Source organism: Carlito syrichta, unplaced genomic scaffold (genome assembly GCF_000164805.1).
Source record: "Carlito syrichta isolate Samal-C Ts95f unplaced genomic scaffold, Tarsius_syrichta-2.0.1 Scaffold115607, whole genome shotgun sequence".
NCBI classification, from domain to species: Eukaryota; Metazoa; Chordata; class Mammalia; order Primates; family Tarsiidae; genus Carlito; species Carlito syrichta.
The window spans coordinates 9,272-31,258 of NW_007059703.1; the positions used below are offsets into that span (position 1 = coordinate 9,272).

The 21,987-nt window shown below is 48.8% G+C and overlaps 1 protein-coding gene across 1 annotated transcript in view; it reads right to left on the reverse strand.

Annotated features, from left to right (window-relative positions):
• Nucleotides 1-4,630: 4,630 nt before the first annotated feature.
• The window catches only part of LOC103275372 (adenylate kinase 7), a gene marked incomplete at its 5' end in the record, with an annotated part of 27,378 nt that continues 10,021 nt past the window's right edge, over nt 4,631-21,987 (reverse strand). Inside the window, 6 exons of the mRNA XM_008072789.1 lie at nt 4,631-4,669; nt 5,915-6,073; nt 9,100-9,320; nt 14,464-14,661; nt 19,921-19,989; nt 21,193-21,321. Coding sequence (XP_008070980.1) covers nt 4,631-4,669; nt 5,915-6,073; nt 9,100-9,320; nt 14,464-14,661; nt 19,921-19,989; nt 21,193-21,321 — 815 coding nt within the window. The remainder of the gene's footprint in view (nt 4,670-5,914; nt 6,074-9,099; nt 9,321-14,463; nt 14,662-19,920; nt 19,990-21,192; nt 21,322-21,987) is intronic.

Here is a 21,987-nt window from a genome sequence, read left to right on the forward strand (position 1 = left end):
GGTGAGTTGTTTAACTATTTCATTATATATTGCAATGTAATAGTAATGGAAATAAAGGTCACAATAAATGTTATTCTCTTGAATCATCCTGAAACCACCGCCTTCCCTGGTCTGTGGGAAAAATTATCTTCCACGAAACCAGTCCCTAATGCCAAAAGGGTTGGGGAACCACTGATCTAGAGAGAAGATCACACCAGTTGTGATATTCCCTTAAGCCAAAATCTAATCCAGAGCAAGGTCCTAACTCGCTTCAATCCTATGAAGGCTGACATAGGTGAGGAAGCTGCAGAAGAAAAACGGAAGCTAGCAAAGGTTGGTTCATGAGGGTTAAGAAAAGAATCGGTCTCCACAACTTAAAATTGCTGACATCAAAGCTGCAACAAGTGATCCAGGAGGTCTAGGGAAGAACACTGATGAAGGTGGCTGTCCTAACAAGAGTTTCAGCGGAAACAAAACAGCCCTCTATTGGAAGAAGATGCTATCTAGGACTTTCCCAGCTAGAGAAGAGAAGTCAGTGCTTATCTTCAAAGTGTGGAAAGACCACCAGACATGGTAGCTTATGCCTATAATCCCAGTACTTAGGGAGACTGAGGAGGGAGGATTGTCTGAGGCCAACATTAACCTGGGCAACACAGCGAGATCTCACCTCTACAAAACATGAAAGAATTAACTAGGTGGCACACGCCTACAGTCTCAGCTACTCTAGAGGCTGAGATGGAAGGATGTCCTGAGTCCAGGAGGTCGAGGCTGCAGTGAGCTGGGATTGTGCCACTGCACTCCAGCCTTTAGTGAGACTCCAACTCAAAACAAACAAAAAAACCAAAACACAGGCTGTCTTGCTTTTTAAGAGCTAATGCAATTGGTGACTTTAAGTTGAAGCCAATGCTTATTTGCCAGTCCTAAAACCCTTCTGACTTATCTACTCTGCCTGTGCTCTGTAAATGGAACAATGGAACCCAGATGATAGCATATCTGTTTACAGCATGATTTACTAATTTTTTTTTTTAGAGTCGGGGTGCCAGTTATGGTGGCTCACACCTGTCATCCCAACATTTTGGAAGGCCGAGGCAAGAAGATTGTCCGAGCCCAGGGGTTCGAGACCAGCCTGGTCAACTTGGCGAGACCTTGTCTGTAGCATAAATTTAAAAAAATAATTAGCTAGGTGTGGTGGTGCACACCCTGTGGTTCCAGCTGCTTGGAAGGCTGAGGCAGAAGGATCACCTGAGCCCAGCAAGTTGAGGCTACAGTGGCCATGAGCATGCCACTACACTCCAGCCTGGGTGGCAGAGTGAGACTCTCTGACTCAAAAAAAAAAAAGGGGGGTGGGTGGCAGGCTCAGCAGTTCAGCCTGTCATCCCAGCACTTTGAGAGGCCGAAGTGAGTGAATTGCCTGAGCCTGCAGGTTCGAGACCAGCCCGGGCAACTTGGTGAGACTTCTTCTCCACAATTAATCAAAAAATTAGCTGGGCATGGTAGCGTGCACCTGTAGTTTCGGCTACTTAGAAGGCTGAGGCAGAAGGATTGCTGGAGCCCAGCAGGTTGACCCTGGGGTGGCAATGAGTATGCCACTGCCCTCCAGCCTGGGCGACAGAGTGAGACTCCAACTCAAAAAAAAAAAACAGAAAGAGACAGGGCTCCCTATGTTGCCCAAGCTGGATTGCAGTGGCTATTCATAGGTGTGATCCTCGTGCACTATGGCCTCGAACTCCTGAACTCAAGTGATCCTCCTACCTCAGCCTCCCAAGTAGCTGGGACTACAGGCCACCACCCAGTGTAGTTTACTGAATATTTTAAGCTCACTGTTGAGACTTACTGCTCAGAAAAAAAGATTCAAAATATGTCTTCTTGGCTGGGCACGGTGGCTCATGCCTATAATCCTAGCACTCTGGGAGGCTGAGGTGAGAGGACTGCCTGAGCTCATGGGTTCTAACCCAGCCTGGGCAATTTGGCGAGACCACGTCTCTACAATAAATCAAAAAATTAGCTGGGCATGGTGGCACGTGCCTGTAGTTCCAGCTACTTGGAAGGCTGAGGCGGAAGGATCGCCGGAGCCCAGCAGGTCAAGGCTGCGGTGGCTGTGAGCGAGCCACTGCGCTCCAGCCTGGGCGACAGTGAGACAAATTAACCAGGTGTGCCTGCCTGTAGTCCCAGCTACTTGGGAGGCCGAGTGGAAGGAAGCTGGAGGACACCGCACTCGAGACTGGGTGACAGGGTGAGACCCTGACTCAAAAACACAAATGGAGGCCAGGCTCGGTGGCTCAGCCTGTCATCCCAGCACTTTGGGAGGCCAAGGCGAGTGGATTGCCTGAGCCCGCGGGTTCGAGACCTGCCCGGGCAACCTGGCGAGGCCTCGTCTCTACAATATATAAAAAAAATTTTAGCCGAGGCGTGGTGGCATGCACCTGTAGTTCCGGCTACTTGGAAGGCTGAGGTGGAAGGATCGTGGGAGCCCAGCAGGTTGACGCTGGAGTAGCCGTGAGTGTGTCACTGCGCTCCAGCCTGGGCGATGGAGTGAGACTCCAACTCAAAAAAACAAACAAAACAACAACAACAAGTGGAGACTAAAGATGTGACTGAATTGCCACAGTCTCATGATAACACTTGGAACAGATGCCAAGTTGCTTCTTTTGGATGAGCAGAGACAGTGGTTTCTTGAGATGGAATCTATTCCTGGGGAAGACGCCGTGAACACTGTTGGAATAACAGCAAAGGGTTTTGAATATTACATACACTGGGGTCCTCTCACCCACTCTTCTTCTGCACCTGCACGCCGTGGAAGTGGTGTCAGCCACCCACCAAGAAGGACGTTGGCGCTGCGGTTGACATACCAACTGAGGATGGTAACTACCATGGCTTCCGTGCTTGACAGGGCCTTCTGGGTAAGGGCCTGCAGTCTCATGGTGTTAGGACCTTTGTGGTATCCCTGGGGGTTTTGGCTGTCTTTAAGCCAAGGAAGAAGGCTTGCCGAGACTTCTGCAGAAATTGATTCCCTGAGAGATTTTGAAATGAAGAAGACGGATATCTTTCAGAGTGCCAACAAATTACAGAGCAGCGTGTCACTGACTTGTGTTCCTGAACTATGACGCATGAATATGTGGGCTAAGAAATGGCTTCTCTTAATATATAAACAGTGAAGAAGCACTTTGGGCAGATAAAAAAAAAAAAAAGAATATTACATAAACTTAGTTGATAAAGCAGTGGCAGGGTTTGAGAGGATTGACCTTAATTTTGGAAGAAGTTCTCTTTTTTTGAGTCATGGTCTCACTCTGTCGCCCAGGCTGGAGTGTGGTGGCATGCTCACAGCCACCACAGCCTGGATCTGCTGGGCTCAGGCAAGTCTTCCACTTGAGCCTTCCAAGTGGCTGAACTACCGGTATGCACCGCCACGTCTGGCTAGTATTTGATTTCTTGTAGAGATGAGGTCTCACCAGGTTGTCCAGGCTGGTCTCAAACCCGTGGACTCAGGTAAGACTCTTGCCTCTACCTCTCAAAGTGCTAGGATGACAGGCGTGAGCCACCGCGCCCAGCTGACAGGAGTTCTAACGTGGGTTAAATGCTATCAAGCAGCGTGGAGTGCTACAGGGAACTCTTTCACTGTAGAAAGAGTCAATCCATATGGCCGACTTCACTGTTGTCTGCTTCAAGAAACTGCCATGGCCACCCCAGCGTTCAGCAGTCGCCGACCTGATCAGTCAGCAGCCGTCAACACCAAGGCGAGACGCTCCACCAACACAAAGATGACAACTCACTGAAGACTCAGATGAACATTTTAGCATTCACATTTTTTAGCAGCCGTTATTTTTAATTAAGCTATGTACGTTTTTAAGATATAATAATATTGAACACTTAATCGGCTACAGGATAGTGTAAATATAACTCTTCTATGCACTGGGAAACCAAAAAAATTTGTGTGAGCCAATATTTGCTTTGTTGTGGTGATCTGTAAGCAACCTGCAATATCTCCAAGGTGGGCCTCTCCATCTCTCCAGGGAAGGTACCTAAATAGCCAGCAAGCACACTAACAAATGCTCCGTCCCAATATGATACCTACTTCCCACGCACTATAATTGCCATTTAAAAAACAAACACACCAGGCACAGCGGCTCACGCCTGTCATTCAGCACTTTGGAAGTCCAAGGCAAGAGGACTGCCTGAATCCAGGGGTTTGAGACCAGCCCGCACAACTTGGCGAGACCTCATCTCTACAAGAAATCAGAAATTAGCCAGGCGTGGTGGCACATGCCTGTAGTTCTGCCTCAGTCTTCCAAGTAGCTGGAACTACAGGCATGCGCCAACACGCCCAGCTAATTTTTCTTGATTTGTTGTAGAGATGAGGTCGCGCCGAGCGCCCAGGTTGGTCTCGAACCCTTAGGCTCAGGCAGTCCTCTTGCCTCGGCCTCCCAAAGTGCTGGGATGACAGGCGTGAGCCACCGCACTGGGCCTCAAATATAGTTTTAATTAAATAGTCATTCATCACCATATAGTTTTTTATAATGATTCCACTTTACAGAATATTTGTTTACAGAAAAAAAATTCCAAAAACTGAAAAAGCATTTTTAAAAGCAGTTTTTCAAATTACAATAAGTTGATCTCTAGCTCTTTAAGGTGTGTGATCCAAGATCTTTACATTTCACTGCATTTCAGGATTGTTCTTAAAGAGGTATTCTGCCTACAATTGAAAGAAAAAACAGAGAAGTTAACAATCTGCAAGTATTTTCTATTAGTCGTATATTTATACGAGTAACGTTTACAACTTAAAAATAAAAGTAAGCCGAGCATGGTGGCTCACGCCTGTAATCCCAGCACTTTGGGAGGCCGTGGTGAGAGGATTACCTGAGCCCAGGGGTTCAAGACCAGTCGGGGCAACTTGGCGTGACCATGAACATGCCACTGCACTCAAGTCTGGGCAACAGAGTGAGACTCCTACTAAAAAATAAAAATACTCGGTGACTCAGCCTGTAATCCCAGCACTTTGGGAGGCTGAGGCGAGTGGATTGCCTGAGCCCGCGGGTTCAAGGCCAGCCTGGGCAACTTGGCGAGACCTTGACTCTGCAATAAGTAAAAAAGAAGCTGGGGGTGGTAGCACAGGTCCTGTAGTTCCAGCTACTTGGAAGGCTGATGTGGAAGGATCGCCTGAGCTCAGTAGGTCGACACTGGGGTGGCCGTGAGAATGCCACTGCACTCCAGCCTGGGCGACAGAGTGAGACGCCAACTTAAAATAAATAAACAAAAATAAAAAATAAAAATACATAAATAAAAGTAGTCCAGGCACAGTGGCTCATTCCGGTAATCCCAGCACTTTGGGAAGCCCAGGAGTTCGAGACCCGCCTGGGCAGCGAGACCTCATCTCTACAATAAAGCAAAAAATCAGCCGGGCATGGTAACGCACACCTGTAATTCCGGCTACTCAGAAGGCTGAGGCGGAAGGATCGCCGGAGCCCGGCAGGTCGAGGCTGCGGTGGCCGGGAGCGGCCACTGCACTCCAGTCTGGGCGACAGAGTGAGACTCCAACTCAAAAAAAAAAACCCCAAAAAACAAAAAAATTCAAAAGCTGGGTGCACCTGCCCTGCCATTTTCTCAGGAGGCTGAGGCAGGAGGATTGCCTGAGCTCAGAAGGTCAAGGCCGTGGTGAGCTGTAATTGTGCCACTGCACTCCAGTCTGGGCAGCAAAGCGGGTCCCTGACTCAAAAATAAAAATAAAAGTACATAATTTTTTTTTACTTACACATGAATCATAAAAACTTTATTATATGGGTTTGGCCAATGAGGCAAAAACACTTCTAAGAGGTGAATGTATTAGAAGCTATTTCTCAAATAATCAGAAACACAGTTTCTCTGTCTCAACTGGTTTTCTGTTAAGGTTCAGGCATACTTTCTTTTCAAACAGATATCTTTTAAAAATTAAATTTCTTACCAGAAAATCAACGGGATCCTCCGGTCTGACCTTACAGCACTCATTCAGACCCTGCATAAGAGTTGGCATAACGTAGGTCATTAGATAGTTTCTCAGGGGAATAGACTGGGCCTCCAGCAATTCTCTTTCTTCTCTTTTCACTTCCTCTAGCCGTTTATTCTACAAATAGAACATGTGGCAGTGAAGCCGATGGACAGTTAGAAAGGGAAGAACACTCTACCCCGGTTCACCCCAGCGTGCGTTTAGACACTGCTCACCACCTTAAGACTAAGACAGCATTTCCAGGCATAGAGAAAAGATGTCAGTGATGTTAGAATAATGGCTGGGTCACTTGGAAAATGAGAAATCAGCTCAGTTCTTATACCACAGTAATTTCTATCTTCCCAGATGAAGCAAAGTAGAGGGGAAAAAAAAGGAAATCACAGAAGTGCCACTAGAAAGTCTGGAGGGAACTGGGGTGGTGACATGAGCCATTCCTTTCTTAGCAAATAGCCACCCTTGCTCTTGGGAATTATAATTCCAGGCTTGCTTTGAGAACTCTCTCTTCTCAGCCTAGTGGTTTGGTTTCGGTGGGACATAAGCCACTTCCTGGCCATGGTACTTGTTGAGGACATCGGGTGATGTGACAGGCACGTTAGGTGGAGTCTTAGAAGCCATCCAGGCAAGGCAGAGCAGAAACCTCAGGTACTTGGGGACATCATGGGAACTGCTCTATCAAGTCCCAGGACTTCTCTGTTATGTGAATCCATCTATTTCCGTCGAGTCATTTTGAGTTTGCTCTTCTGTCACTTGCAAGGAAAGAGTCCTAAATGATATCTCTTGTTTCAAAGAAAGACTTTCTCAGCAAGAAGCAAGCCCAGAAATCAAAGTGGGAAAAAGACTGGTGGATTTGACCTCATATAAGCATAAATCTTTTGTGTGGTCAGAGAAAACACCATATGTACTGTTAAAAGATAAATGATGAATTGAGCAAAACTTTATAAAAAGTTAGGATAGTATGGCCAGGCTCAGTGGCTCAGCCTGTCATCCCAGCACTTTGGGAGGCCAAGGTGAGTGGATTGCCTGAGCCCACGGGTTCGAGACCCGCCCGGGCAACTTGGCAAGACCTCGTCTCTACAATAAATAAAAAATGAGCCGGGCGTGGTAGCACGCGCCTGTCATTCCGGCTACCTGGAAGGCTGAGGCGGAAGGATCGCCGGAGCCCGGCAGGTCGAGGCTGCAGTGGCCGGGTGCGTGCCACTGCACTCCAGCCTGGGCGACGGAGTGAGACTCCAGCTCGAAAAAAAAAAAGTTAGGATAGTACAAGTACATTATGCAAGTCCACACTGTTTGCCAGGCACTGTTTACGTAGTTTACATAGGAACACTTCAGTCACCACAGTGACACTACGCAGAATTATCACCACCCCCATTTTACAGATGGAAAAACTGAGACACAGAAAGTAGCTGGCACATGACTACATACCTACAGAAAGCATGGAGTGAGATTTGTATTCTAGCAGCATGACTTGGAAGACAAACTGGGGCCATTCCTGTTTCTATTAAACGACTCGATCACTTCTTGCAAGATAATAAGAAGACACATAGTCCAAACGTGGACAGAGAAAAGGTGCAACATTCACTCATAAGCAGACCCTGAACATTGGCCATAATACTACGAGAAAGGGATTGACAGTAGTGGGATACAGCTGGGGTGTGGGGGATGGAACACAACATCAATAAGGGTACCTGATCTTAAATCAGGCAAAGTGGGGACGAAAGGGAGGATCAAACTTTATCTGTGTGATGTCCATTTATATACCTAATCCTGAATCGTGCCCCACATCTTTAAAATATTTTTTAAAAAATAAAAATTAAGGCCGGGCATGGTGGCTCACACCTATAATCCCAACACTCTGGGAGGTTGAGGTGAGAGAATTGCCTAGCCCAAGGGCTCAAGACCAGCCTGAGCAACTTGGTGAGACCTCATCTCTACAATAAATCAAAAAAATTAGCCAGGCATGGTGGTGGTGCGTGCTAGTAGCTCCAACTACTTGGAAGGCTGAGGTAGAAGGAGCGTCAGAGCCCAGCAAGTCAAGGCTGCGGTGGCCGGGAGCATGCCACTGCCCTCCAGCCTGGGTGACAGAGTGAGATTTCAACTCAAAAAAAAATTCAAATTCAAATTCAAAAAAGAAAAGCACACTTTAAAAAAACAAATGCATAAATAAAAAATAAAAGGCACAACACAAATAGAAACATCAATGCCTAACCAACAGGATCATGTTAATAAAATTTGTGTCTGTAAAAAAGTCATTAAATCATTGATCACAAAAATGAATATTAAAACAATGAGCCGGAATTACAGGCATGTGTTACCACGCCCGGCTGATTTTTTGATTTATTGTAGAGATGAGGTCTCGCTGCCCAGGCGGGTCTCGAACCCGCGGGCTCAGGCCATCCACTCACCTCAGCCTCCCAAAGTGCTGGGATTACAGGCTGAGCCACCGAGCCCGCCTTGGGTGCTCTTTTTGGAAGCAGAATCATATACAAGACTCAGTGATCTAGGGACTCAGGAGGAGTAGAATGAGGCCGACCACCCAGATTAGATGGGTCATGGAGGAAAATCAAGTCAAATCACAAAGTCAGCGTGTAAAAAACAGGTTACACATTTACAGGAATTTTTTTTTTTTTTTTTTTTTGAGTCGGAGACTCACTCTGTCACCCAGACTTGAGTGTAGTGGCATGCTCACGGCCACCTCAGCCTCGACCTGCTGGGCTCCGGTGATCCTTCTGCTTCAGCCTTCCAAGTAGCTGGAACTACAGGCACATGCCACCATGTCTGGCTAATTTTTTGATTTATTGTACAGACGAGGTCTCACCAAGTTGCCCAGGCTGGTCTCGAACCTTGGGCTCAGGTGACCCTCTCGCCTCCTCCTCCCAAAGTGCTGGGATGACAGGCGTGAGCCACCGCGCCCAGCCGATATGTATCATGCATACTACTGACATTGGCTAGCTCTTGTTCATACCAAGCAAAAGACATGGCTATCCTTTTTTTAAAAAAATGGTACAGGTGACCAAAACGAAAACGTGTTGGGGATATCCCTAGGACGTTTCCCTAGAGCAGGAGGGGAGTGGAACTGGCCCAAATGGCGCGGCCAGGCATCCCCCCGCGTCTCCGACACGCAGACACACACGCCCCCCACTCACCCACTCCTCCCAGCGAGCCACCCGCTCTGCCATCTCCACGGCCTCGTGGCGCTGGCGTTCTTCTTCCTCGGCGGCCTCCCTGGCCAGGCGCTCCCCCGCTGCTTTCCGCTCCTCCTCTACCTTCTCTTCGTCCGTCAAGCCGTAATTTCGGGGCTCCCCAATCTCTTTGATGAGCTGTTTGATGGCAAGTCTATTCTGGGCATCTTCGAGTTTCCCGACATCTTTAAATACCGGGAGAGAGACCGACACACACTTATATTCTAGGCTGCCAGCGATGGGGAAAATTCGTTATCACCCTACACTTGTGACAGTCAGTTCTGTAAATTACCACATGGGGGTTTTCTTTCCGAATTGCCGGCATGGTTCAGGGTTTCTTCTCAGACCAGAGTCTGGGAGTCACAAGTAGGAAGATTTGGACTTGGGGCTCTGAGTTCTAACAAGCACTGTTGATTTGAGTGGGTGGATGGGGGAATGGATCATCTGAAAAAAAAAAAGAAATGAGCTCTCTGTCCCTGGAAGTATACAAGCAAAGACAGGGACTGAGAAGAGGTTTTTGTTGGAGGCCAGCTGGGATCACCCCGAGGTTCCTTCTGTTTTCTGTTTCTGAGAATCAAGGACTCTGGGATACATTTTCTCTTCTTTTCTTTCTTTCTTTTTTCTTTTTTTGAGTTAGCGTCTGTTCCCCAGGCTGGAGTGTAGTGCCACGCTCACAGCTACTGCAGCCCCTGCCTCCTGGGCTCAGGTGTTCCTCCCACCTCAGCCTTTCAAGTAGCTTGAACTACAGGTGCGTGCCACCACGCCCGGCTAATGTTTTTGATTTATTGTGGAAACGAGGTCTCACCAGGTTGCCCAGGTTGGTCTCGAACTCCTGGACTTGTGCCATCCTCTCGCCTCCGCCTCCCAAAGTGCTGGGATGACAGGCATGAACTGCTGTGTCTGGCGTACATTTTCAATTCACAAAAAAATTATGGAAGGCTGAGGCGGAAGGATCGCCTGAGCCCAGCAGGTCGAGGCTGTGGTGACTCTGAGCAGCGTGCCATTGCACTCCAGCCTGGGTGAAAGAGTGACACTGATTTAAAAAAAAAAAACAATTGGCTGGGCTTGGTGGCTCAGCACTTTGGGAGGCCGTGGTGAGTGGACTGCCTGAGCCCGCAGGTTCAAGGACCACCTGGGCAACTTGGCGAGACCTCACCTCCACAATAAGTCAAAAATTAGCCAGGCGTGGTAGCGCGGGCCTGTAGTTCCAGCTCCTTGGAAGGCTGAGGCAGAAGGATCGCTAGAGCCCAGCAAGTCGAGGCTGTGGTGGCCAGGAACGTGCCACTGCCCTCCAGTCTGGGTGACAGAGTGAGACTCCAACTCAAAAAAAAAAAAAAAAAATTAACCATTTTAGTCAGCCTACCCTAAAGAGGGAAAAGTCTAAACTTCAAAATATCTTACTCCTGTTAATATCAAGAACAAAGAGAAAAAGAAGAAGAAAACCGACTTGATAAACAACGAGCTTGCTACAAAGTCACCGAAATGATAAATCATCGCTCTCTTGGGTTTGCTTGGAAGGCATCTGCTTCGAAGTTGCCCGGGTTGGTCTCGAACGCCTGGGCTCATGCCATCCTCTCGCCTCCGCCTCCCGAAGTGCTGGGATGACAGGCACGAACTGCTGTGCCTGCCGTACGTTTTCAACTCATAAAAAAATTATGGAAGGCTGAGGCGGAAGGATCGCCGGAGCCCAGCAGGTCGAGGCTGTGGTGGCCGTGAGCAGGGTGCAGCAGACGCAGTTTGGCACTGAGCCCTTCCAGACTTTTCTCTGGGTCGTTGCTTGCCCCACTCTCATCCACAGCCGCTGCTGTGCCCACTTCTTGCCACTGCTGTGCCCACCCCTCCCATGTTTGTATGACTTGACCGATTCTAGAAGGTTTTCGTTTGGGAAGAGGGGAGGAGCAGAGCCAGCGCATTGGCTGGCGAGTGGAAGCAAGCCTTTCAAAAACAAACAAATAAACAAAACACCCACCAATTCCCCTCCCAACCCAGGTCACATCTCTCTGGTCCGTCCTCATCGCCTGACCTGAGATGTTTACATGTATTTCGCCCTGATTATTCTGATCAGTTACAACCCTGATGTCACTAAGTGCCCTAAAACATCTTGGAGAAGATGCTCATGGGAACGGTCCTCCACCCCCACCCCCAGCAATCTTCCTCCCGTCCCTGGAGTGGGAGACTGCTGATGAGACCAGGGTGGGCACCTGACCCAACTGTGTTGCCCTTCGAGGGAGGTGGGCATGGGTGGAATGTCGAGTCAGCGCTGGGCAGGGCTGACAGGGGCAATCTGGGGCTTTGGGGGCGACCTCAAGCCACCCGTGGACCAGAGAGGAGGGAGAGAACGCTGGTCTTGAGAGACAGAAGACAGCGGAAACACGGAGGGAGAAGTGGAGTCCGGCACCTCCCTGGCATGGGGTCCCCGGCATCCTCCGAGGGCCCCGTTCCAGAGCCTTCCGAGGTGGCGCTGTATTCCCGGGTTTCATACCCCGCCCCCACCCATCCTTTTGGCCTGTCTCTCCCCTCCCCAGTTGCCAGTGTGGACATGAGGCCAGAGGGGCTGTCTCGGAATGAGGCAGCCACACAGCGGCCACTCGTTCGTTCCTCCCTCTGATTCCTCCCTGGGGCTTCTCCTGATCTCTGTGCAAATCATCTTGGGGGCTTTGCTGAAAAGATGACGTCACGATTTCTCTGAAATGTGTTCATTTCTCAGCTCTCTGAATAGCATAAACTGACTTCCAAACTGGGCGCTGCAGAATCCTTGGTTTTTACCCCAGAAACATGAACGTGCTGAAATATGGCAGAGGAGGGCAGAACCCAGTCACTGCCAAGGGCACGCAACAGGGAAGAATTTGCAGGTGTATAAATTTTGCTACTTGTATATTTCTTTTTTTTTGAGTTGGAGTCTCACTCTGTCGCCCAGACTGGAGGGCAGTGGCCGCTCCCGGCCACCGCAGCCTGGACCTGCTGGGCTCCGGCGACCCTTCCGCCTCAGCCTTCCGAGTAGCCGGAACTACAGGCGTGCGCTACCACGCCCGGCTGATTTTTGATTTATTGTAGAGACGAGGTCTCGCCAAGTTGCCCAGGCGGGTCTCGAACCCGTGGGCTCGGGCCATCCACTCACCTCAGCCTCCCAAAGCGTGGGATTACAGACTGAGCCACCGAACCCAGCCGCTACTTGTGTATTTCTAAACAGCACATCACTTTATGCCTTAGTGCCGGTAGTAGGAATAAAGTGATCACTTGTGGAATTTCCGGCATGCAGGCATCTGTATATCTCATCCCTGTTGGTTGAAACAACACTACAAGCCTGGCTACTTTCCCATTTCCCAGATGAGAAAACTGAGGTTACAGAACTGGAATCAGATCTCCTGCCTCTGGCTGACATTACTCCTTAGCTCTAAGCCTCCCAATACTCCAGGAGGGACCAAATGCTGTTCCATCTGGCTGTTGGGATACAGGGGAGCCCTGGGAGCCCAGAGCGTGGGCCTGGCTAGGAAGCTTCGGCCAGACAGGGGCTGGTTAATTTTCCCCAAGCCCTGAGGAGGAGTTGGCATCAAGATCCAGAAACCCAGAAAGGAAGTTCAGAGGCTTTCCAAGCCCAGGCAGCACAGACAGCTATGAGAGCTGAGATCTGGGGCGGGGAACAGTCCTGATACCAGTGAGGTTGTGTCAAGGTCACGTTGACGGAGAGCTTGCCATGTGCTGGCTCTGAGTCATCTTCAAAGGCAACAAGGAGGAATGCAGTCCGGAGCATTTGCTTCTTGGGGTGACTCTGGGGCTTCCCCATCTAACAGCCAGGAGGGTCTCCTGGAGAGCGCCAGTGCCTGGCAATGCCACGGGGAAGGAACGCTGTCCCCAAGGCACCTGAGGGAATGGCCCAAAGCGGTCAGGAGCAAACCCACAGTGGTTTGAAGTGTCCTTTAAAATGAATGTCAATGTGCTGGGCGCGGTGGCTCACGCCTGTAATCCCAGCACTTTGGGAGGCCAAGGTGAGAGGATTGCCTGGGTCCACAGGTTCGACACCAGCATGGGCAACTTGGTGAAGCCTTATATCTACAATAAATCAAAAAATTAGCCGGGCATGGTGGCGCACGCCTGTAGTTCCGGCTACTTGGAAGGCCGAGGCGGAACGATCGCCGGAGCCCAGTAGGTCACGGTTGTGGTGGCCGTGAGCATGTCACTGCACTCCAGTCTGGGCGACAGAGTGAGACTCCAACTCAAAAATCAAAAATAAAATAAAAATAAAAATAAAAAAAGTAAATCCGAGCCATTTGGGTGGAGGCAAGAGGATTGCCTGAGCCTAGGGGTTTGAGACAAGCGTGAGCAGCATGGCAAGACCTCTGACTCAAAAAAAAAAAAAAATAGCCAAAAGTGAGTGGTGGCACACACCTGTGGTTCCAGCTACTTGGAAGGCTGAGGCAGAAGGACCACCTGAGCCCAGCAGGTTGAGGCTGCGGTGACCAGGAGCATGCCACTGCACTCCTGCCTGGGCGACAGAGTGAGGCTCTGACTCCAAAATAAAAAAACAGATAGATAAATAAATAAAATGCCAATGTGCCATTTGACTTCATAATAGACTCATATTTTTTATATAATAAGCCCCCCCACCAAATCCTTATGTAAAATGACTCCCCAGGAGGAGTGTCCTGTTTTTGTTTTTGTTTTTTGAGTCAGAATCTCATTCTGTCGCCCAGGCTGGAGTGCAGTGGCACGCTGCTCACGGCCACCGTAGCCTCAACCTGTTGAGCTCAGGTGATCCTTCCACCTCAGCCTTCCAAGTAGTTGGAACTACAGGCACCACCATGCCCGGCTAATTTTTTGATTTATTGTAGAGATGAGGTCTCGCCAAGTTGCCCAGGCTGGTCTCGAACCCGTGGGGCTCAGGCAATCCTCTCACCTCGGCCTCCCAAAATGCTGGGATTATAGGCATGCGCTACCATGCCTGACCTGAGTGCCCTGTTTATACTGTGGTTTCCTATGCCCAATGCTCAAACACCCCCCAAGGTCACACCTCCCCCCACAGTCACACACCCCCACAGTTATCCCTGGGTCACACGCTCCCACGGCTACACGCCCCCATGGTCATACTCCCCACAGTCACACGTCTCCCGTGGTCACAATTCCCCCATATCACAACCCCCCACGGTCCCACGGCCACATGTCCCCACGGTTACCCCTGCGGTCACCCCCATGGTCACACACCCCCACGGTCACACTCCCCGTGGTCACACACCCCCATTTCCCGGCCCTCAGTCTCAGGCAGACACGCGCCAGGATTGGCGTCGGGGCCTGGCTCTCAACGCTGACAGTACCCTCGAATTCCTCTCGTACCAATATGGATCGGGTGGACTTCGATTTCGTCAAAATAGTTGAGGACCGTCTCATCTTCGGTATTGATGTCCCGATAGTTGCTCAGAGCCCGGAGGAATCGGTCCTGGCTGTAGTGGGTCCCCGCCACGAAGCTCTCAGGAAGGTTGATCACCCGCTCCTTCAGAAACTCATCGGAAGCGTCCAGAGCACACACAAATTCTGGGGAGGAGAAGGGCCAAGTTGGCACAACACGGTGATGCCAGCTTGCAGGGCGCGGTGAAGGCTGGCGCTCCCAACCCAACGCCAGGGCCGGCCAGGACCTCCGCTGCCACACATGGCCTGTCCCTTGGGCCTCTTGGCCTCGCATGGGGGACGAATACATGCATGCCCTGTTTCCCGAGACCACCCTATGAGGCCCAACCCATCAGTATTTGGTGCCATCTATGTTTCTTCTTTCCTTCCCTCCCCCCTCCCTCCCTTCCTACTATTAAGAGCAGCAGAAGTCATAAAGAGCAAATCTCTGACAGTCCCGTGATGCCCTCGGCTTCCTGGTCAACCCTTATATTGCCCCTTTTCCAGCACAAGCATCACAGGCTCCCAAAGAGAGCCATGACAATGAGCAAAATGCCTTGATGGCCGACTTGCCGGTTTCATACAAACAGGATTGGCCTTGGAATCCAGTTTTCATGGATCCAGCTCCTTCCTCAGTGACACTGGACAACATGGTCCACACTTATGAGATCTGATAACGTGGATCACATTCATGATGATGATCATTTTACCCACCTGGGATTTCTTTTTTTTTTTTGAGTTGGCGTCTCACTCCGTCGCCCAGGACATAGTGCAGTGGCACGTTCACGGCCACCCCAGTGTCCACCTGCTAGGCTCCGACGATCCTTCCGCCTCAGCCTTCCAAGTAGCCGGAACTACAGGTGCACGCTACCATGCCTGGCTAATTTTTTATTTTATTGTAGAGATGAGGTCTCGCCAAGTTGCCCGGGCTGGTCTCGAACCTGTGGGCTCAGGCCATCCACTCACCTTGGCCTCCCAAAGTGCTGGGATGACAGACTGAGCCACTGAGTCCGGCCTGTGGTTTCTTTTAACCTCTGAAAGCAGCTGTTTCTCCAGTTTCTGGTACAAACCCAGTGATGTTTGTTGAGTGAATGAGAGATTCAAGAGTGAAAGAAATTTGCCAATATCGTTGCTGTTCTCGGGTGCTCCCCACCACAGGACCAGCATGCGCTGTGCCTGGACCAGCGGCCAAGAACATCGCAAATAGCTTACTACCTATCAGCCCGACAGAACCTAGGGACGATTTTTTTATTCGAAAATTGTACTGGTTCATCACATAATAACGCCATTCTCATTGACTTGCATTCTTGATCATTGACTTGAACTTTCTTGAGTGGGTGAGAAAGATAAGTATACTGGGAAGAGCCCACAGGAGGGTGTGTCCATGAGGCGTGTAGAACACGCGTGAGCATGGCCTGCCATGTGTGTTGAGGACTGGGTTTGTACAATAAGATTCTATAAATTCTTAAAATTCGGATTATGCTACTATGATTATTATTATTATTATTATTATTATTATTTTTGCATTAAAGTCTCAGTCTGTCACCCAGGCTGGAGTGCAGTGGCATGCTCACGGCCACCGCAGCCTCAATCTCCCGGGCTCAGGTGATCCTTCTGCCTCAGCCTCCCGAGTAGCTGGAATCTCAGGTGCACGCCACCACTCCTGGCTAATTTTTTTTTGTTTTTTGAGGCTTTTTGGTCGGAATTTTACTCTGTCTCCCAGGCTGGAGTGCAGTGGCACACTCATGGCCACCACAGTCTCAACCTGCTGGACTCAGGAGATCCTTCCGACTCACCCTCCCAAGTAGCTAGAACCACAAGCAAGTGCCACCACACCTGGCTAATTCGTTTTTGGCTTATTGTAGAGATGAGGTCTTGCCAAATTGCCCAGGTTGGCCTCGAGCCCCTGGGCTCAGGCAATCCTCTTGCCTTTGCTTCCCAAAGTGCTGGGATGATAGGAGTGAACCACCGTGCCCAACACTATTATTGTTATTATTATTTTATTTGGGATCTCAGTCTGTTACCCAGACTGGAGTGCAGTGGCATAGCCATGGCTCACCACAGCCTTGACTTTCTAGGTTTAGGTGATCCTCCTGCCTCAGCCTCCCAGGCAGATGGAACTACAAGCATGCACCACCACACCCCACTAATTTTTTCTTTCTCTCTTTCTTTTTTTCTCTCCCTCCCTCCCTTCCTTCCTTCCTTCCTGTCTTCCTTTCTCTCCCTCTCTCTCTCTTTCTTTCTTTTTCCTGTAGAGAAAAGGATCTCGCTATGTTGTCCGGGCTGGTCTTGAACTCCTGGGCTCAACCAATTCTCCTACCTTGGCCTCCCAAAGTGCTAGGGTTGCAGAAGTGAGCCATCGCGCCCGGCCAACTACCGCTATTTCCACCTGTTTTGTTCATCTTTCTAATTTCCTAATTCTCTAATTTTCAAAGAATTTTAGTATGACAAAATCTACTTCCCACTAGATGATTTTTTTAAAATGTTCATTCATTCTTTTTATGATTTAGCAAGAACTTTAGGATTTTGAAGCATCGCAGGATAATTTTTCAGAACACCGACTGTCCTGGTGTGGGCTAACTGTGGATATCAAGCAACAGATTTCTGCTTGGTAAGACTGTAAGATTTGATTTTCATGAGCATCTACATTTTGGAGAGGAAGGGAGACAGCTGAACACCCAAATGCTGGTATAGTCCTGAAGTCAAAATTATGTCCGTAAATTTACAGGAAATTGAATCCATTTAAGCCCTGTGGCATCAGACATTTAAATGAAGACTTACTAACTTCTTTAAAAAATGTTATCCTTAACTTGACGCTTATTTGCGAGAAAACACATCAATTCTGTTAATAATCTAAGAATTTCGAAATTTATTATTTTTTTCCCCAGAGCGATTGGGAGATAGAAGATTCCAGTTAATCAAACATTGCAAATAATGAGTAACATCCTTGGCTTTCTAATTTTCAAATAATTTTAATATGATAAAATATACTTCCCATTAGATGATTTTTTTTTTTTAAATGTCCCTTCATTCTCGTTACAATTCAGCAAGAACTTCAGGATTTTGAAACATCTTGGAATAATTTTTCAGAACATCTACTGTCCCAATTTACAAGCTAACTGGATAGCTAGTAACAGATTTCTGCTTGGTAAGATTGTACTTGGTCAGGAAGTCACTGTATGTGGCTATCCAGAGTCATGTGAAAATCTACGCTGTAACAGATTTTTTTCAAATTCTTCAGGTAGGTACAACTTTGAACTTGTCTCCTTCGACTAGAAGATCTGGAAAGAACCAGACTGGCATAGACTCACATCAGTGGTAAAATACAACGGTTGATCAATGAGAGAGAATTACCACCGGGAATGGGAAGCTTTCATCACTCGAGTCAAGCATGGACACCTGTATTAATTATGTTGCTGTTTTTTTTTTCTGTGTCTTCTGATGCTTTGACACCTGGAAGGATCCTTACAGACCTGTGAGAGACTGTCCCTCCCAGAACTAGGCTGTACCTGAAACCAGTACACAGCTTACCTGGGAGGACCCCTCTCCTATGCAAGCTACCATTCTCTAAATGTCACACACTGAGCCAGTGTCGCCCTTGCCCTAAATTATCCCACAACCAGGCCACAGGGGACCACCCTTATAGTTCAAACCAGCCCGTGCTAAGCTGTTTACTCTGGCCTGCCTTGCCTTTCCCACAGAAACCCAGTAAAGGCCTTGACCTAGACCTTCCCCTCTTTCCTGCTTCTGCCTTCCAACCAACCTGGCACGCCCCATGAGATGCTCCCTTCTCTCAGGAAATTTAAGTGACGCATTCTTCCAATGGCATGCCTCTTTCCATGGTGTCACTCAGTTCTTTGTATCAGCTAAAATCCCACAGGTACATATAAGACAGCACCCTCATTTCTTTCAGGAAGATAGACAATAAAGGCAATTCTTGGGAACAGGGTATTATACTAACAACAGACTAAACATTCCAGGTAGATGAGGTCTTCAACATGTTTGCGTCGCATAATTAAGGGAGGGCTACCCAGTGGCTCATGCCTATAATCCCAGGAGGCTGAGGCGGGAGGATTGCCTGAGCCCATGGGTTTGAGACCAGCCTAGGCAACTTGGTGAGACCTCGTCTCTACAATAAATCAAAAAATTAGCCGGGCGTGGTGGCGCACTCCTGCAGCCTCAGCTACTTGGAAGGATGAGGCGGAAGGATCGCCTGAGCCTGGTAGGTCGAGACTGTGGTGGCCGGGAGCAGCGTGCCCCTGCACTCCAGCCCGGATGACAGAGTGACACTCTGACTCAAAAAAAAAAAAAAAAAAAAGATTCACCCTCGAGGGTGGCTACGATCTGGTGGTCTTAGGTTTCCAGAAGCTTCTCCGCAAGCTGCACCTGGACCAAGGGAGGAAGTGATAGCGGCCGTGAACTGACTCCCTGGGACTCGATATCAGTGAGTCAGCCCTTTTTAGTTACAGGCTTGCACGGAGTTGCTGAAAATAACTGTTCTGTGTTGACCATAAGACCCAGAATGGCTTCCTATGAGACACCCCACGCAAACTGATGAAAAACACTCTGTAAAGTTCACAGCAAGGTCCCAAGAAACGCCTGCTCGGTGCTAAGTAGATCTTGCTGCATGGGACAAGTTGTCTATGCTCTCCTTGCAGGAAGTACTGTGGGAAACCTCTGTGTAAATATGCCACGGACTACAACTTCCTGGAGACAGCTGTGGACTGAAATTCTCAACCCAGGCTCCAAGGGTCTTCTGGAAGAGAGGCTGGCACGGCTAGCAACAATCCCAGCCTCTCTCTCTAGGGTAAGGAGCTGTGGGGACCCTAGGCCTGGCCTCCACAGATCCGCTATCCTTTGCTTTGTCGCAGGAGAGGGCAGTGGAAACGGAGAAGTCCTCCCAGGGATTTCTATTCATTTCCGAACTTGCATATCCGTGGTGTTTACCCCCAGTGTGTTCTCTCGTTTGCAAGTTTGTGCGTGAGTGTATCTTTTGCTTTTTTCCTAAAAAAAGAAAAGCGTACTTCACTAAACTCCAAAACAGATATCAAACAGCATTCCTTTATATGTGATCTTGAGCCAGAGCGGTGGCTCACGCCTGTGAACCCAACACTTTGGGAGGTAGAGGTGAGAGGATCGCCTGAGTCTAGGGGTTCGAGAGCAGCCTGGGCCACTTGGCCAGACCTCGTCTACAATAAATCAAAAAATTAGCCGGGCATGGTGGTGCGCGCCCGTGGTTCCGGCGACAGGGAAGGCTGACTCGGAGGGATCGCCTGAGCCCAGCAGGTTGAGGCTGCGGTGGCCGTGAGCGTGTCGCTGCCCTCCAGTCTGGGTGGCAGTGAGATTCCGACACAACATAAATAAATAAATAATAAATGTGATCTTGGAGAAATATCTTAAACTTACCAGGTATAATTAACTTATCAAAGGGAAACATTTTGCCTCTGATTTCTTCTTCCTCCTCCTCATCTTCGTCTAATAAAACAAAACAGTCACCATAGTGTTCATTAACATATTATGACTGTGCAGTGCAACCCCCCAAAAATCAAATATAGGTAGGAATCACTAGGGAAAACCAGCTGTAAAACAGAACATGTATTTTAGAAATGTCTGTTGACAGTTGCCTGGATAAAGAAAGCATGGTGGAGACATCTAACGGAAAACTATACGGCCTTAAAAAAGAAGAAAATGCTGTCACGTGCAACAAGGGTAAGCCTCGTCGACATTAGGCTGTGCACAACGAGTCTGTCATAGGAAGACAAATACTGCGGGACCCCACTCAGACGAGGCACTTAGGGTCGTCAGATCCTCAGAATGCACGAGTGGGATGGTGATGGCCAGGAGGCAGAGAAAAGGAGTGTCACTAGGCAACGGGCATCAAGTTTTTTGTTTTGAGTCAGGGTCTCAATCTGTCAGGCTGGATTGCAGTGGCACAGTCATGGCTCACTGCAGCCTCGGCCTCCTGGGCTCAGGCAGTCCTTCCACTTCGGTCTCCCGACAAGCTGGGACTAGAGATGTGTGCCACCACTCCTGGCTACATTTTTTTATTTCCTTTTTGTTTTTGCAGAGACGAGCGCTTGCTGTGTTGCCCTGGCTGGTCTCCAGCTCCTGAGCTGAAGCAATCCTCTTCCCTTGGCCTCTCTGAGGGCTGAGATGATAGGTACGAGCCACTGCATCCAGCCTCAAAAGAGCTGCTTTCGAGTGGATGCAGGTAATAAGATTTTATGGGCTGGCATGGAAAAGGCTACATCTAATGAAAGGGAAGACTTGAAAATACATAAACAGGCGTGGTGGCTCACGCCTATAATCCCAGCACTTTGGGAGGCCGAGGTGAGAGGATTGCCTGAGCTCATGGATTCAAGACCAGCCTGGGCAACTTGGCGAGACCTCATCTCTACAATACATCAAAAAATCAGCCGGGCGTGGTGGTGCATGCCTGTAGTTCCAGCTACTCGGAAGGCTGAGGCGGAAGGATCGCCGGAGCCCAGCAGGTCGAGGCTGCGGTGGCCGGGAGCGTGCCACCGCCCTCCAGCCTGAGCAACTTTAAAAAAAAAGAAAATACATGAACAAATAGTCTCTCCAATCTTTCGTTTTAATTGAGTGACTATTTCTCCGAACAATAGAGTTGCAAGTTCTCTAAATATAAATACTCAAAATCAAAGGAACGCTCCAACTTACGAGTGAACAGGTCTTTGGCTTGATCATAGGTCTTCGGGAATCCATCCAAAACGTAACCTTGATTCCTGCAAGGCATTGATCTTAGCTTCTCTTTCATAAATCTAATGATATATTGATCTTCTAGTCGACCTGATAAAAAGAAAAAAAATATATGTGACCGTGGAGTACCACTGTGTATAACAGTTATGTTCCAAAGTTGCCTCACAAAGTGTTGGGTACTCAGAGCTACTGTGGGAAATCGTTATTTTGCTCCTAAAGTTAAAAAAAAAAAAAAATGTGAATTTATATTTTGAATGACATGTGAATTCTAACGCACAATAAAGTAGGAGAAGCTGGCGAGTGTGTCTAAGAAAGAACACATAAAGCCAGGCACTATGGCTCATGTCTATAATCGAGGCTCCGGTGGCTGTGAGCGTGCCACTGTGCTCCAGCCTGGGTGACAGAGTGAGATTCTGACTCAAAGGAAAAAAAAAAGATGCAGCCCTGTCCCTAGACTGCTTGATGTGTAACTCACGACTCACAGAATTATGAGTTGGACATATTGGAAAAACCCATCTCGAAGCTCTTTCCAGGGAACATACTACGCTTTCAGCTGATCAGTGGGTCTATACATAATGTAAAATAAATAGCTGTGGGCCTCTCTGTATCACTCTATTAATGACAATAACATAAATGTAATAAAGAAAATGATCTCATGAAAACACTTCTCAGCCGGGCTCGGTGGCTCAGCCTGTCATCCCGCGCCTTGGGAGGCTGAGGTGAGTGGATGGCCTGAGTCCGCGGGTTCGAGACCCG